Source organism: Erythrolamprus reginae, chromosome 7 (genome assembly GCF_031021105.1).
Source record: "Erythrolamprus reginae isolate rEryReg1 chromosome 7, rEryReg1.hap1, whole genome shotgun sequence".
Taxonomy (NCBI): Eukaryota; Metazoa; Chordata; class Lepidosauria; order Squamata; family Dipsadidae; genus Erythrolamprus; species Erythrolamprus reginae.
The window spans coordinates 71,762,305-71,778,990 of record NC_091956.1 but is presented as its reverse complement, the minus strand read 5'-3'; the positions used below and the strand labels follow the sequence as shown (position 1 = coordinate 71,778,990).

Sequence of the window (16,686 nt, the reverse complement as noted above, 5' to 3'; positions counted from 1 at the left end):
AACTGAACACAGTATTCCAAATGTGGTCTCATCAGCGCTCTATATAAGGGGATCACAATCTCCCTCTTCCTGCTTGTTATACCTCTAGCTATGCAGCCAAGCATCCTACTTGCTTTTCCTACCGCCCGACCACACTGCTCACCCATTTTGAGACTGTCAGAAATCACTACCCCTAAATCCTTCTCTTCTGAAGTTTTTGCTAACACAGAACTGCCAATACAATACTCAGATTGAGGATTCCTTTTCCCCAAGTGCATTAGTTTACATTTGGAAACATTAAACTGCAGTTTCCATTGCTTTGACTATTTATCTAGTAAAGCTAAATCATTTACTATATTACAGACCCCTCCAGGAATATCAACCCTATTGCACACTTTATAGTCATCAGCAAATAGGCAAACTTTCCCTACCAAACCTTCCCCTATGTCAGTCACAAAGATATTAAAAAGAATCATCATTGTAGAAAATTATGAAATAAATCAAGCACCATAAAAATAAACTTATTACAAATAATTTTAATTCATTCTATAGAATTGTAAACATTAATCTTGACTGCAGTAGCAGCTCTCTCGTTATTATGTGAATGTAAGCATCTTCATTTAGTTCTATGAATTCAAGAAACTGCTTCTTTAAGAATGGATTTTCATTCCACATTATTATATTATTCATACAGAAATAGCCAGCTACTATTTCTTTTTCAAAGAATCAAATAGAAATAACCCTGACATATAAATCCTAACTGTGTGTCGTAGAATAGCAATACTTTGGAAATAATCTACTGTATAGGAGTAAATTGTTAAATCATTCTTTTTTTTTTTAAACACCTTTTCATTAGAATTTTATCACAGAGGGATATTTGCTAGGAATGGGTAAAATTGAAAATGTTCCATAATGTCATTTTTTTTTTTTTGCTTTATCATGTACAAAAAAAGATAAGTCAAAGTACAACTGAGAAACTGTGTTACTGTCTAGCTCAGCTGAATATGTAATCACAGATGTCAATATAACAAAATGAAAAGTACTGTTTATGGATAACTCCAAATGGGTATTTTTGTCCTGATCTCTCTCTTTCTTTCTTTGTGTTTTAAATAAGGGTGCATAATTTTGGAAATTCAAAGAATAGCAATAAAGTTAGTGCCTATGGAGACTCTTAGTTACCCAGATCATGGTTGTCCCAAAGGTGCATTTCCAAGACGCAATTGGACTTTTGGTTTTACTTGAAGACATTCCACTTCTCACCCAAGAAGCTTCTTCAGTTCTGACTGAATGGAAGGATTTAAATTCCCTGCAGTCATCTGGTCATTAGGACTCTTTCTGAGATTCATTGAGGCCACTTGGAAGAGCTAGATAAACCTCCAAGTTGCCTAGACTATTCTCAGAAAGAGTGCAGGGAATATAAATCCTTCCATTCTCTATCATTCAGTCAGAACTGAAGAAGCTTCTTATCTATCTGTCTATCTGTCTATCTATCTATCTATCTATCTATCTATCTATCTATCTATCTATCTATCTATCTATCTATCTATCTACCTACCTACCTACCTACCTACCTACCTATTAGATTTGCATGCCGCCGCTCTCTGGAGACTCGGGGCGGCTAACAGCAATAATAAGACAACGTACAATAATAATCCAATACTACAAATGATTAAAAATCCATTAATATAAAAACCAAACATACATACAGACATATCATGCATAAAATTGTAAAGGCCTAGGGGGAAAGGGAATCTCAATTCCCCCATGCCTGGCGGCAGAGGTGGGCAAGGAGGGTGGGGGCAATTCTAATTTCTGGGGGGAGTTGGTTCCAGAGGGCCAGGGCCGCCACAGAGAAGGCTCTTCTCCTGGGTCCTGCCAAGCGGCATTGTTTAGTTGACGGGACCCAGAGAAGACCCACTCTGTGGGACCTAACTGGTCGCTGGGATTCGTGCAGCAGAAGGCGGTTCTTGGATGAGCAGCGCAATGTCCCCAAGGAAAATCAAACTCCAGTTGCCTTTTGAAAAAGTACCTTTGGGAGAAAGTTAGTGTTATACCTTCTTGGAGGCTCAGTTCGGAACATGAATTCACTTTGTTGGACTTTTCCAACCATTGCCACAGATTTGGGTGAGATTAATAGGAATATTAGTATAATTTTGGATGAATAATTGTGTGCTAGCAGTGTTTTTATCCCTCATAGTTTTCAGTATTTGGGGCATATCTCACTTGATTTGCGACAAGGATTTATTGGTATTTGTTATTTACATTTAATACAAGGTCTATTTTTTTTCAATAAAGAGATAAAAGTAAATTGGGAGCAATTTTTAAAAGTCATATAATTGTCAGGCCTTTCCCTCCTTTCCCTCTTTATTACAATCATGATTAATAATTGTAAAGTTACTTTATATTAACAGTACCTATAAATATTGCTACTATTTCTTCCAGTTCATTCCATTCATTGAGATAGATAGATAGATAGATAGATAGATAAATAGATAGAATTATAGTAGAGATAGAGATATCTATCTATTTCTGCCTGCCTTCCTGCCTGTGTGCCTGCCTACAAATATATGCATATGTATATACATATACATATAATATTGCTACTATTTCTTCCAGTTCATTCCATTTATTGAGATAGATAGATAAATAGATAGGTAGATAGATAGATAAATAAATAGAGTTATAGTAGAGATAGAGATATCTATCTATATCTGCTTGCCTTCCTGCCTGCCTGTGTGCCTGCCTACAAATATATGCATATGTATATACATATACATATAATATTGCTACTATTTCTTCCAGTTCATTCCATTCATTGAGATAGATAGATAGATAGATAGATAGATAAATAGATAGAATTATAGTAGAGATAGAGATATCTATCTATTTCTGCCTGCCTTCCTGCCTGTGTGCCTGCCTACAAATATATGCATATGTATATACATATACATATAATATTGCTACTATTTCTTCCAGTTCATTCCATTTATTGAGATAGATAGATAAATAGATAGGTAGATAGATAGATAAATAAATAGAGTTATAGTAGAGATAGAGATATCTATCTATATCTGCTTGCCTTCCTGCCTGCCTGTGTGCCTGCCTACAAATATATGCATATGTATATACATATACATATAATATTGCTACTATTTCTTCCAGTTCATTCCATTCATTGAGATAGATAGATAAATAGATAGGTAGATAGATAGATAAATAAATAAATAGATAGAGTTATAGTAGAGATAGAGATAACTATCTATCTCTGCCTGCCTTCCTGCCTGCCTGTGTATATGTATATGTATATTTGAAAACAACAAAAACAAATATACATATACGTATACACACACACACACACACACACACACACGGGACGGACGGACAGGGAAATGTCATGTTTAGCCCAATTTGTATTTTTTTGTTTTGTGTTTTCTCTTCTATTCTCTTCTATTCTTAGGTAAAGCACATGGAGAGTATTACAGCTGTTTGTTCCCCAGATGGAACTTATTGTATGCAGTTACTTTGAAAGTATCCTCTTTGAATTTAGTGGGACATACATTAAGTACATAGTACATGAATACAATCAGTCTGGCTTTCACCAAAAAAAAAGATAAAGATTGCTTCAATAGTTAGCAATCGTATGTGAATTGGAGGTAGGATAAGGTTGATTTGCTATGAATTTCATCAATACTCTGAAATTTGCAACATTACATGATAGCTTGAAGTAATTTTCCACTTGGAATTCTTTCTTTTCTATGTGGGAAGAGAACAGAAGGAGTTCTTTTCATGTGCGCATGTTGTTGAAGTCTCCCCAATTTTTATACGGTTTTGCCTCTTAAAAACACGGACTTCAAGCATGCATCCAAGGCCTGTTTTCAAATGTGGCTTGTTTTATTCTGAAAAAGAGAAAGAGAGAGAGAATGAGTGTAAGGCCTTAGTGGCTTGAATCCAGTTAATTATACAGTTGCATATGCGAATTGCCTATTTGAACAATATGTATTTTTATGCCAGCAGTTTCTTCCAAAATGTCTTACATCCTTTCCAAGAGAGAATGAAATTACATACTTCATTTGCAGTCCTCCCATTAATTTTAATTATTCCTAACAGGCTTCCTGTTTTTTTGATTTTCATAGAGAGACTGTGGCTAAGTGAGGTATATAGAAAAGTTGAATCAGTGGGTCGTGCTATGGCAGCAAAGAAAAAAGATGAACTACCTTCACTTAGGTAATGTTTTTAAATTGCTGAAATAGCAATTAATACATGATTTTTACTTTACGATGATCTTATTAGCTCACAGTGCTTAATGACAGATTTACATTTTTATTTTATTTTACATAACCAATGGATTGTTTTCTATTTTCCTACAATTCTATGAATGCAGGAAAGGAAATGTATTTTACTCTGTATCATCCTTATACTGACGACCTCTTTAATTTCCACGTGTTTTTTGCATTTGTCAAGAAAAGATAATGAAAGGATCCCTTAGGCAGTTTCAAAAATTGTTGTACTGTAATTTATGATACCCAAAGAATATTATCCATTCTGTTTATAGTGATGAAATCAATTTTTCCAGTTAGCACGACTTCTCAGATTTCTATATGGTTCCATCTATTAAAGTTGTGTTGCTACAGTCCAAAAGGATTTTCACTCAATAAAACATTTTTAATAAAATCAAAGGAAAAGTTCTATATAGTTTTTCTGTGATTAAATGATAATCTAAAGAAAATGCTATACATTTGGCACGAACCATACAGTTAAACTTTTGCATTCTGCTAATTAACTCTGTTTTGCAAGTTAATAATAATAATAATAATAATAATAATAATAATAATTTATTAGATTTGTATGCCGCCCCATTCCGAAGACTCGGGGCAGCTCACAACAATAATAAAAACAATATTATAGTAGAACAAATCTAATATTAAAAAAGCATATAAAACCCTATCATAGTTTAAAAAGCCAAACAACACATTCATACCAAACATAAAACAAAATATAAAAAAGCCTGGGGGAAAGGTGTCTCAACTCCCCCATGCCTAGCGGTATAAGTGAGTCTTGAGTAGTTTACGAAAGACAGGGAGGGTGGGGGCAGTTCTAATCTCCGGGGGGAGTTGATTCCAGAGGGCGGGGCTGCCACAGAGAAGGCTCTTCCCCTGGGGCCCGCCAAATGACATTGTTTATTTAGTCGACGGGACCTGGAGAAGACCAACTCTGTGGGACCTTATTGGTCGCTGGGATTCGTGCAGTAGCAGGCGGTCCCAGGGGTACTCTGGTCCAATGCCATGTAGGGCTTTAAAGGTCATAATCAACACTTTGAATTGTGACCGGAAACTGATTGGCAGCCAGTGCAAGCCACATGTTGCAGAAACGTGGGCGAATCTTGGAAGCCCCACGATGGCTCTCGTGGCTGCGTTCTGCACGATCTGAAGTTTCCGAACACTTTTCAAAGGTCGCCCCATGTAGAGAGCGTTGCAGTAATCGAACCTCGAGGTGATGAGGGCATGAGCAAATGCTCAACTAGCAAATGCTCTGTCCTACACACTGGGAAGAAGAATCTGAACTCCAAATACGAACTGAATAATCAAATTATCACAGATAATCCCCACTCGGTTAAAGACCTTGGTATACTAATAACAAAAGATTTAAGTGCCAAAGCCCACTGCAACAATATAGCCAAGAAGGCTTCAAGAGTTGTAAATCTAATCCTACGTAGCTTCTGCTCTGGCAATCTCACACTACTTACCAGAGCTTACAAAACTTTTGCCAGACCCATCCTCGAATACAGCTCATCTGTTTGGAACCCATATCGCATCTCAGACATTAACACCCTTGAAAATGTCCAAAGATACTTCACCAGAAGAGCCCTTCACTCCTCCACTCGAAATAGAATACCCTACGAGTAGAATTTCAATCCTGGGCCTAGAAAGTTTAGAACTAAGATGCCTTAAACAAGATCTAAGTATTGCCCACAAGATCATATGCTGCAACGTCCTGCCTGTCGGCAACTACTTCAGCTTCAACCACAACAACACAAGAGCACACTACAGATTTAAACTTAATATTAACCACTCCAAACTTGACTGTAAAAAATAAGACTTCAGTAACAGAGTTGTCGAAGCGTGGAACTCATTACCGGACTCCATAGTGTCATTCCTAAACCCCCAACACTTTACCCTTAGATTATCTACGGTTGACCTATCCAGATTCCTAAGAGGTCAGTAAGGGGCGAGTACAAGTACACTAGAGTGCCTTCCGTCCCCTGTCCTATTGCTCTCCTATATCTCCTGTACCTTTCTTCTATTCCTATATCTCTTCTTCTATTCTTTCATTGATATGTTCTATTACTATACCTTCTTTTCTATTATTTCTTAGATATATTTTACTATGAGTATCTCCTCTATAACCTTCATCATGTATTTTACTATGTATATAGATATATACCCACTAAAACCCTCACTGTGTATTGGACAAAATAAATAAATAAATAAATAAATAAATAAATAAATAAATGAGCGACTGTGAACAATGAATCCCTGTCCAAATAGGGCCACAACTGGTGCACCAGTTAAAATACATGCCTAGAAGTATACAATTTAATTTTGGGTTGAACTCTGTCCAGTTTGTGTAAAATTACCTTTGTGATATAAACATGCATATTAAAATTGATTCCATGCAACTGTAATTCTCTTAAAACTTTTAATGTCATAATTTACCCTGCATGACTTATCCTAAACTTTACTGGCAGAAGAACGTGAATGAAAAATTAATATTTTACAAAAGCATACACTATGCGGTTTACTTTAATGTTTGGCTTTATTGTCTATAGCCAGGCAGCATTTTCATGTGAGCTTGCTGCCATGTTTTAACTGGGGTTTCTGCTTTGAATCCTAAACAAACTAGAAGGTGATTTTGATGTGCTGTTCTGGAACAGATCACAAATCAGTCTGCTCAGCCAACTCCCCTCTTGTACAGAAGGGATTGCCCATATGGCTCATACAACTTTTCCTTCACAAAATTATCAATAGTTCATGCAAAGGAGGATGGACAGATGCTTTTAAGTAGTCCCTTGTTACATAAGGCATTGTCCAGCCTTTTTTTTTACACTGCATGTTTGCAAAAATCAATCTGTAAAGCCCATTACAGCTGTAAAATAATTGCAAAGTTCTAGTTGTTTCAAATACAGTGGTACCTCGACATACGAGTTTAATTCGTTCCAGACCGGAGCTCATAAGTCGATCAACTCGCATCTCGAACGAATGTCTTTAGACTTTGTTTTTCGCACCGAGATAACTGGAAGCAAGGAGATTCTTGTGCCACCTAGTGGAAGCTCGGCTCGTATCCCGAATTTGAGCTCGGGTGTCGAACAGAAATTTTGCTTGCGTCGCGGCTCGTAACTTGGAATACTCGCATGTGGAGCAGCTTGTATCTAGAGGTACTACTGTAATGGCTTTCTCTTTGCTTCTGAAACACCCAATTTTAAAATAGAATGATGGAGAAATAGACAGATAGACAGATTGACCTCAACTGTTTTCTGCATAATAAATTGTTTTATTTTGTTATTCCTCTGATCAAATTACTTGGAAAAATGTTTAAATGAAATGACACAGATTTTTTTTTTTTTTTTAATGTAGTGGTAGTAACTTACTTGGATTTTCCACGGTAACAGATCCTGAAAAATCATGGATTCCAAAAAACAGCAAGGGTAAATCTTTGTTATTTTTAATGATTGTGTCCAAACTGTAATAACCATAATTTAATATAATATAACTGCACTCTGTTAATCCATTTAAGAATATTTCTCTCTGCAGGAAGAAAATGTATTTATGGCAACATGAGCCTTATGTTATTGTAGGTTTTAATATTTATAGGTCGGTGTCTCCTTTCTTGGTGGGAATTTTAATAGTTTTATTGCAATATATAAATAATTCTACAACCTACAAGAATATAGCGTATATACAGTGATCCCCCGATCATTGCGAGGGTTCAGTTCCAGGACCCCTCGCAATGATCGGTTTTTCGCGAAGTAGCGCTGCGGAAGTAAAAACACCATCTGCGCATGCGCAGATGGTGTTTTTACTTCCGCAGCGCTAGCGAGGAGCCGAAGATTGGGGTTCCTGGGAAGGGGACTCAGCTGGGAAGCGGCGCTGGGGTTTCCCCACCGCCCACGCAAACTCCTCGCTGCCGCTCACCCCGCCCCTTCGCCCCGCCCACGCCGCTTGCTCGCGCCGCTTCCCAGCTGAGTCCTGAAGCCAATTCGCTTCAGGACTCAGCTGGGAAGCGGCACGAGCGAACAGCGTGGGCGGGCGAAGGGCGGGCAAGCGGCGGGCGCACGGGCAGGCAGGCGGCGGACAAGCTGTTCGCTCGCGCCGCTCACGCCGCTTCCCAGCTGAGTCCTGAAGCCAATTCGCTTCAGGACTCAGCTGGGAAGCGGCGCGAGCGAACGGCGTGGGCGGGCGAAGGGCGGGCGCGCGGGCAGGCAGGCGGCGGACAAGACAAGCGGCGGGCGCGGCAGCAGCGAGGAGTTTGCGTGGGCGGTGGGGAAACTCCTCGCTGATGCCCCCCGCTCGCCCTCCCGCCAGCAAGAGGGGGAAGACCCAGGGAAGCCGCCCAGCAGCTGATCTGCCCGGCGCCATCTACACATGCGTGGCCATAGAAAAAAAGGGCACGCATGCGCAGATGGTGTTTTGACTTCCGGGTTGAAAAATCGCCATATAGCCATTTCGCAATGATCGGGATCGCAATACCCGGGGGATCACTGTATTAGAAAGCTCTTCATATATGTACAGCTTTATACTTTTAACAGTACTTGGGAACATACAGTATATTTATTTGATAACAGTAATATAGCAAAGGGATGTAATTCTATTTTCTTCTCTCCTCTCCTCTCTTCTCCTCTCCTCTCCTCGCAATTTGAAATGAAACATCCTTATGAAATGCTTGATTCACAATGTTTCAGCATCAAGTAAACTGCATTATGCCATAAAATGTATAGGAAATAGTGGAATGCTTATCTACAACCAAAAATTGAGTTTATCTTTTTAGCATGTATACCGTATTTTTCGCTCTATAAGACGCACCTGCTGATAAGACGCACCTAGATTTTAGAGGAGGAAAATAGAAAAAAAATATTTTGAGCCAAAAAGGGGAGAGGAAGAGAGGAAGGAGTGAAAGAAGGGAGGGAGGGAGGGAAGAAGGGAGGAAGGGAGGAAGGAAAAGGAAAGCAAGAAATGGAGGGAGGAAAGGAAGGAAGGAAGGAAAGAAAGAAAGAAAGGGGGAAGGGACAGGAACAGAGGAAGGAAGCAAGGAAACTTATGAAAGGGGAGAGTAAGAGAGGAAGGACTGAAGGGAGGGAGGGAAGAAGGTAGGAAGGAGAAAGAAAAGAAGAAATAGAGGAAGGGAAGGTAAAAGAGAGAAAGAAAAAGAGCAAGAAAGAAAGCAAGAAAGAGAGAAAGAAAGAAAATGAAAGAGAAATAAAAATAGAGAGGGGGAATGAAAGAAATGGAATGAGGGAAGGAAGGAGAGAAAGAAAGCAAGAGAAAGAAAAAAGAATGAAAGAGCAAGAGAGCAAGAGAGAAAAAGAAAGAAGGAAAGAAAGAAAGAAAGAAAGGCAACTTCAAAGAAAGGCTCACTGAGCATCTCTCATTCTCTCTTTCTATCCCTCTTTCTTTCTTTCTCTTCCTTTCTCTCTCTCCTCTTTCTTTCTCTCCTCTCTCTCTCTCCCTCCCTCTCTCTTTCTCTCCCCCCTCTCTCCCCCTTTCCCTCTCTCTTTCTCTCTCTCTCTTGCTATCTCTCCCCCCCTCTCCCTCTCTCTCCCCCCTCTCCCTCTCTCTTTCTCTCTCTCCCTCTCTTGCTATCTCTCCCCCCTCTCCCACTCTCTTTCTCCCTCTCCCTCTCTTTCTCTCTCTCCCCCTCTCTCTTTCTCTCTCTCCCCCCCTCTTTCTCTCTCTTCTTCTCACTTTCTCTCTCTTGTTTCCTTTCTGTCTGGGCAGATGGCTGCCTTCTGCCTTGGGGCGCGATTCGCCCCCTCTCCTCCGCCGCCGCCGCCTTCTGCCTTGGGGCGCGATCCGCCCCCTCTCCTCCGCCGCTTCCTGCCTTGGGCGAGCAATCCCGGAGTCCGGGACTGTGTGGCTTTGCGCCATGAAGAGGAAACGGCTCCGGCAGCAGGGAAAAGTCGGCCGTTTTCTCTTCATGGCGTAAAGCCACCCTGTCCCGGACTCCCGGATTGCTCACCCAAGGCAGGGGGCGGCGGAGGAGGAGAGGGGGCGAATCGCGCCCCAAGGCAGAAGGCGGCGGCGGAGGAGGAGAGGGGGCGAATCGCGCCCCAAGGCAGAAGGCGGCAGCGGAGGAGGAGAGGGGGCGAATCGCGCCCCAAGGCAGAAGGCAGCGACGTTGGAGAGGGGGCAGATTGCGCCCCAAGGCAGGAGGAGGCAGCAGAGGAGAGGAGGCAGATCGCGCCCAAACGCAGGAGGTGGCAGAGGAGGCGGTTCGGGCGGGCAATAGGGCAGCGTGGAGAAGCCAGGGGCGCATTTGGCCGGAGGCACCGTGGGGAGGCAGGGGCGGCCGCGGCTCCCTTTACTCCTATTGCCACACCTCCCCGCCCCCGCCCACCTCCCCGCGGGCTGGCAGGGGGATGGGGAGCACGCGCCCGTGGAAAAGGGCGCTCGGGTGTATTTGGGGGTGCACGCCTGCTCACGGGCGTAGCTTACGGGGAACGGTGGGCCAGGCAGCAGCTAGCCAGCCAGCCGGCCGGCGGGATGGCGCTTCCGAATTCGCAGCCTCCCCCCCCTCCCTGCCTGCATCTTCGCTCCATAAGACGAGGCTGATTTTTCATCCTACTTTGGGAGGAAAAAAACTGCGTCTTATGGAGCGAAAAATACGGTATGTAAAATATATTAAAGAATATTTATACACATGTGCATAGATGAACAGGGTAGTATATAGCACTAACTATGTGTACCACATTGTTGATGGATTATAGAAAATAAAATAGTTGGCTGGCAAGTAGTCTTTTGATTAGATCTTGAATAAAATAGTATTAACATAGTAAAACTGGGCTTTAGTTGCATTTATGATATATTGGGTAAAGTATTTGACCTGATAGATGAGGAATGAAAAATTTTGCATGTGGGGAAGTTCATTGTTTTTACTGAAAGGACTAATTATAAAAAAAAGGAGACTGGGTTTCATCTTTTGCTCAATAGACATGTATGCAATTTCATAACACTCTGGATAAAATTGCCTACAATGGCATCACTTTTAAATGGGGCAAATCCATAAAGAATAAATTTAGAAAATTTAATCTAGGCCATGCAAGGTTAATTGCTTCAAAGATGTCCAACTAAGGTTTTAAGGAAACTATAATAGGAATATAAGTACAGAAGTAGACATTACCGCATCTTTTAGTGATACCTAAAGTTTTATCCCAATCTAGGTTGTCCAGAGCCTGACATCCTAATAAACCTGACTAACATATATAAATATAGATTCCAACAAATGCAGTTAAAGGCAGACGAAAGTTTGGCGATGACATATGACGTCATCGGGTGGGAAAAACCGTGGTATAGGGAAAAAACCCGCAAAGTATTTTTTTTAAGTAATATTTTTGAAAAACCGTGGTATAGACTTTCCGCGAAGTTCGAACCCGTGAAAATCGAGGGAACACTGTATATATATACCCACTAAAACCCTAATTGTTTATTGGACAAAATAAAATAAATAAATAAATAAATAAATAAATCACTGGGCAGAAGCCATCTTATCAGAGAGTGAGTAATACAAAAAAAGAAAATGCATCACAGGAATAATAGAAATGAAACCTAGAGTCACAATATAATACAGGAAACAACTACAATAGAGAGGAATGATAGAGCTGCATATAAGATAGAGGTTCGTCTGGCACAGCTGGAGGATTGGGATGGGCCAGGCCTTCCTCTCTGGGCCTCCTGTGTAGAAGACACTCCTCTATTTTCAAGTAAATATTTTAAAGAAAAAGTAGCATCTTATACACAGAAAAATATGGTACGTCTGGTTTTGTTTTCAAATGGTGCCATGTGATTGGCTGACAAAATGACTGATTTGCAGCATGCGCTAAATGATGTGCTAAGAAGTATGGCTCTTACCATTCATACTGAGATTATTTGATCCATAGGGGGAAAAAAAAGATTTATTCAAAGAATAAATAAAATAAGATTTAATTGAATGTTTGTACGTTATGTTTTGTATTTTATTCTTACAAAACTATAACTTTATGCAGAATAAATAGGTTTTTATTCTGTCAATGCAGAAACTGGCCACCCATAATATAAATTGTGGAGAATTAGAAATCTAATCATAGGTATGTGTAATACATGCTACTGTAGTTTTTTAAGTGATACTGTGATCTTCATATTTTTGCTAAAATAAACTGTCATTCTACTTACTAATGTGTAATTACATACTGTATTCTTTGTGCAGGAAGATTATAATGAATATTGCATTTTCGCTCTTTTTATTATTTGATTTATGTTTTAAAATGCAATAATTTGTTATGACTCAGTGAGATCAGTTATTTACAACATATGCAGACAAATTAATTTGGATATGGAAATGTATTTCCTGTTGTATGGCAAGCTGTGTCGTCAAAATATGCTCTAAATAAACAGCAGAGCAGTTTTAATATATACAATAGTTGTTTATTTAAATATTTCATGCCCACAAATGATTAAAACATGACTTGGCAAAGACATTTTGCATAAAATGTGCTACAATGCAACTGCATTAAAGAACAAAACAAGGTTGTTCAGTTTGTCTGTTAAGTCAGCTTTAGCAGTTTTTAGAAATCTCATTTATTAAATGTCAAGCTAATTGCTTGTGATATCAACCCTGAAAAGCAAACCTTTGTGAGTGATCTTTCAGAAGCTTTATTCTATGTTCTGTCTGTCTGGTACATTTTAAAGAGGATAAACACACAAGAGCTTCCCTTCAATATTGCACCATTAGCTAAATATGTTTGATGGCTTTTTTATTGAAAAATATTTATTATTATTTATTCATTTGTCCAATACACAATACATATGGAAGAGAATAGACATGAAGTAATATATATAAAGATAATATGTAAAAATAGAGGAGAAGATATATGAAAGGAAGAAAATATATATGATATATGAGATAAAGGAAAGACAATTGGACAGGGGACGAAAGGCACACTAGTGCACTTATGTATGCCCCTTACTGGCCTCTTAGGAACCTGGAGAGGACAATCGTGGAGAGTCTAAGGAAGAAATGTTGGGGGTTAGGGGTTGACACTATTGAGTACGGTAATGAGTTCCACGCTTCGACAACTCGATTGTTAAAGTCATATTTTTTACAGTCAAGTTTGGAGCGGTTAATATTAAGTTTGAATCTGTTGCGTGCTCTTGTGTTGTTGCGGTTGAAGCTGAAGTAGTCACTGACCGGTAGGACGTTGCAGCATATGATTCTGTGGGCAATACTTAAATCGTGTTTTAGGCGCCGTAGTTCTAAGCTTTCTAGATTAAAAATAAAAGAAGGAACCATTCTAAATCAGATGTTTTAAAACTAATTTTCTGAAACAAATATCAACATTCTTCACCAGTATATTACAACCTGCACCAGATTAATGGAGTTTGTTTTTCATACTTATGTCCCTGGAGGAATAAGAATATATTTGGAGATCTACCTTATCTTTCATTCAGTGGTTAATCATACATCCCTCCCTGAAACTTCTAGAAGCAGAGCCTGAAGGCATTATAGCTTCCCTGCTATTGCTCCCCTCAAAACTTTTATTCAGCAATATACTGCTTCTCAACATGTAGAGGCTTGGGCAAATAAAATTGCACCTTTACAGGAATAATATCCTAGCAACCGAAAATTGGCCTAAGAAACAAGGGCTTTTCTGGGCCTGCTTTACATTGTTCATTGGTAGAGGTGCTGATTACTTTGGGTTCTTTTACTGCAAGCAATCCATATCTTTTTCATTCTTATTGTGTAAGGTGAAATTGCTTTCATGTACCATAAATCAGTACAAAGTGTTCTTATGTGGGACTCCTTTTTTTTTAGTTTTTTTTTTTTAACAGTTTATATCAGAAATGCCAAATAAAGGGGTTCAGTCACTAGGCTCAGAAGTTAAAGTAGCATAGCCATAATTGTTTTAGAAAGTGTTTTCCATTGGAGGAATTGCATTTTGGCATCTGTTGTTGAATTCAGTTGATATGGTATAAACATATATGAAGGGAAAAATAGAAATGGAATTAGATCTTCCATTGAAATTAGTGGATTATTCTATTCATCTGCAATCAGGGGTGGTTTCTAACTTACTGTTGTAGTTAGCTCTGGCCCAGCTCCTGCCCTAAGGAATGTGCAGGTGGATATGGGGGGAAACATCCACATGCCACAGGCCTGTTTTGCTCCCGATGGAATCTGCTGAAGAAGCCTCCTCTGACCAAGGAAGCATGAGTGACAGGGAAGAGGGGAGTTTGGCAGACAGCCCAGGAGGAGATCAATCATCTGTATCACCCCTGGATTCTGAACAAGAATTAATGACACATCCACGCATGCGTAGAGTGATGCATAGGAGACAACAACTGAAGGATTATTACAAGAGAAAATGAGGCCACCTGTGGTTGGGTGGGGCTCCAGTAATTAGTGCTACAGATAAAAGTGCAGCTTGGTGTTTTAGCCTCATGGCAGTTTATCTGATTCATTGTTTTGTCAAGATCGTGGTTTTTGTGCTGTTCAAGATTGTGTGTGGACTCTCTGGACTTTAGAATTGGACTCAATTTCCCAGTTATTGGGTGAGCAATTGGATTGCATTTAACCTGTGCCTTGTGTGTACCAGAAAATCCCTTTGACATTTAAAAAGGGAGCTGTTTCTGTTTTTCTGTTTATAAAAACTTTTGGGTTTTCCTTTTATCATGTGGTGTGTGTCTTCCTGGACTAATTACCCTGTAATTACGGGCGGTTGAAACATGCCGGCAGAACACTTACCTTGCTACTGGTTCTGAAACCAAGCTTCTGCGCATGTGCAGAACCCAAAAACAAGAGGGCAGAGCCTATGGCGCTGCGGAGAAAGCTAGTTTAGGTGCGTGGCCAACTGGCAATTGCTCCCGGTTCTTCAAGCAAGGGGAAATTTCCACTAACGGTTCTAAAGAACCAGCCTGAACTGGGAGCAACCCACCTCTGTCTGCAATATATCCACATCCCTTTTAATACTGTTGAGTTTTAGCTGTGCAAAGTTGTGGGCAAGAAAGTGGGCAAGAATACTTAGACCAACTGCTATTCCACACTAAAAGATGCTTATTGGTCCTTACCATGAGCAGCTATGGGCCACTCTGATCATTGCATGATTCACCTTGTATCTGCTTACAGATAAAGATTTATAGCCGCAAAACAAACAATTAAATCAGTGAGGACCTGGACTGAAGAGGCAAAGTTAAATCTACAGGCTTGCTTTGACTGCATGGACTGGAATATTTTTGAAGATACCACTGCAGACCTAGATGAACTCACAGATACTGTAACATCATATGTCAGGTCTGTGAAGACCTATATGTACTGACTAGGAACTTGTGAATATACAGTAACAATAAAACTTGGTTCACAGCTAAACTTAAGCAGTTATGTCATACCAAAGAGGAAGCCTACAGAAAAGGTGATAGAATGTTGTACAATCAGGCCAGAAATGTATTAACAAGGGAGATCAGAGCAGCAAAAAGAAGTTACTCCGAAAAATTAAGGAATCAATTCTCAACAAATGAACCAGGAATCATGTGGAAAACTCTTAAAAACATCATGGTTAGAACAAACCTTCTTCCCAAGCTGAAGGAAATCAGCAACAGGTAGATGACCTGAACGTGTTCTATTTCAGGTTTGAAAGTAAACTACAACCACCTATCTTCACAACCTCCAACCCAGACACATCAACAACAGCCAAACCTCCTACATCTGACCCCATATCATTGGATTCCCAACCCTGGTGATCACAGAAAAGGAAGTGCAAGATCTATTTCACAGACAGTGCCAAAGCCCACTGCAACAATATCACCCAAAAGGCTTCTAAAATTGTCAACCTGATCCTACGTAGCTTCTGCTCTGGCAATCTCACACTATTCACCAGACCTTACAAAACGTTCACCAGACCCATCCTCGAATACAGATCCCCTGTCTGGAAGCCACACCGAATTTCAGACATCAACACCCTAGAAAATGTCCAACGATACTTCACTAGAAGAGCCCTTCACTCCACCACTCAAAACAGAATACCCTACGAAACTAGACTTACAATCCTGGGTCTAGAAAGCATAGAACTACGACGCCTTAAACATGATCTCAGTATTGCTCACAAGATCATATGCTGCAACATCCTGCCTGTTAACAACTACTTCAGCTTCAATCACAATAACACAAGAGCACGCAACAGGTTCAAACTTAATATCAACCGTTCCAAACTTGACTGTAAAAAATATGACTTTAGCAATCGAGTTGTTGAAGCATGGAACTCATTACCAGACTCCGTGGTGTCAACCCCCAACCCCCAACATTTTTCCCTTAGACTTTCCACAGTTGACCTCTCCAGATTCCTCAGAGGTTCAGTAAAGGGCAAGCATAAGTGCACCAGTGTGCCTTCCGTCCCCTGTCCAATTGTCTCTCCTATATTTTATATAGCTTTTCTCCCATTCAAATATCCTTTCCTCTACTCTTCATTGATGT

At 40.0% G+C, this 16,686-nt stretch overlaps 1 protein-coding gene across 1 annotated transcript in view; it reads left to right on the top strand.

The window, feature by feature from the left end:
- IQCM (IQ motif containing M) overlaps positions 1–16,686 on the top strand; it is a 154,554-nt gene that overhangs the window by 20,039 nt on the left and 117,829 nt on the right. The window contains exons 4-5 of the mRNA XM_070758155.1: positions 4,113–4,203; positions 7,611–7,681. Coding sequence (XP_070614256.1) covers positions 4,113–4,203; positions 7,611–7,681 — 162 coding nt within the window. The remainder of the gene's footprint in view (positions 1–4,112; positions 4,204–7,610; positions 7,682–16,686) is intronic.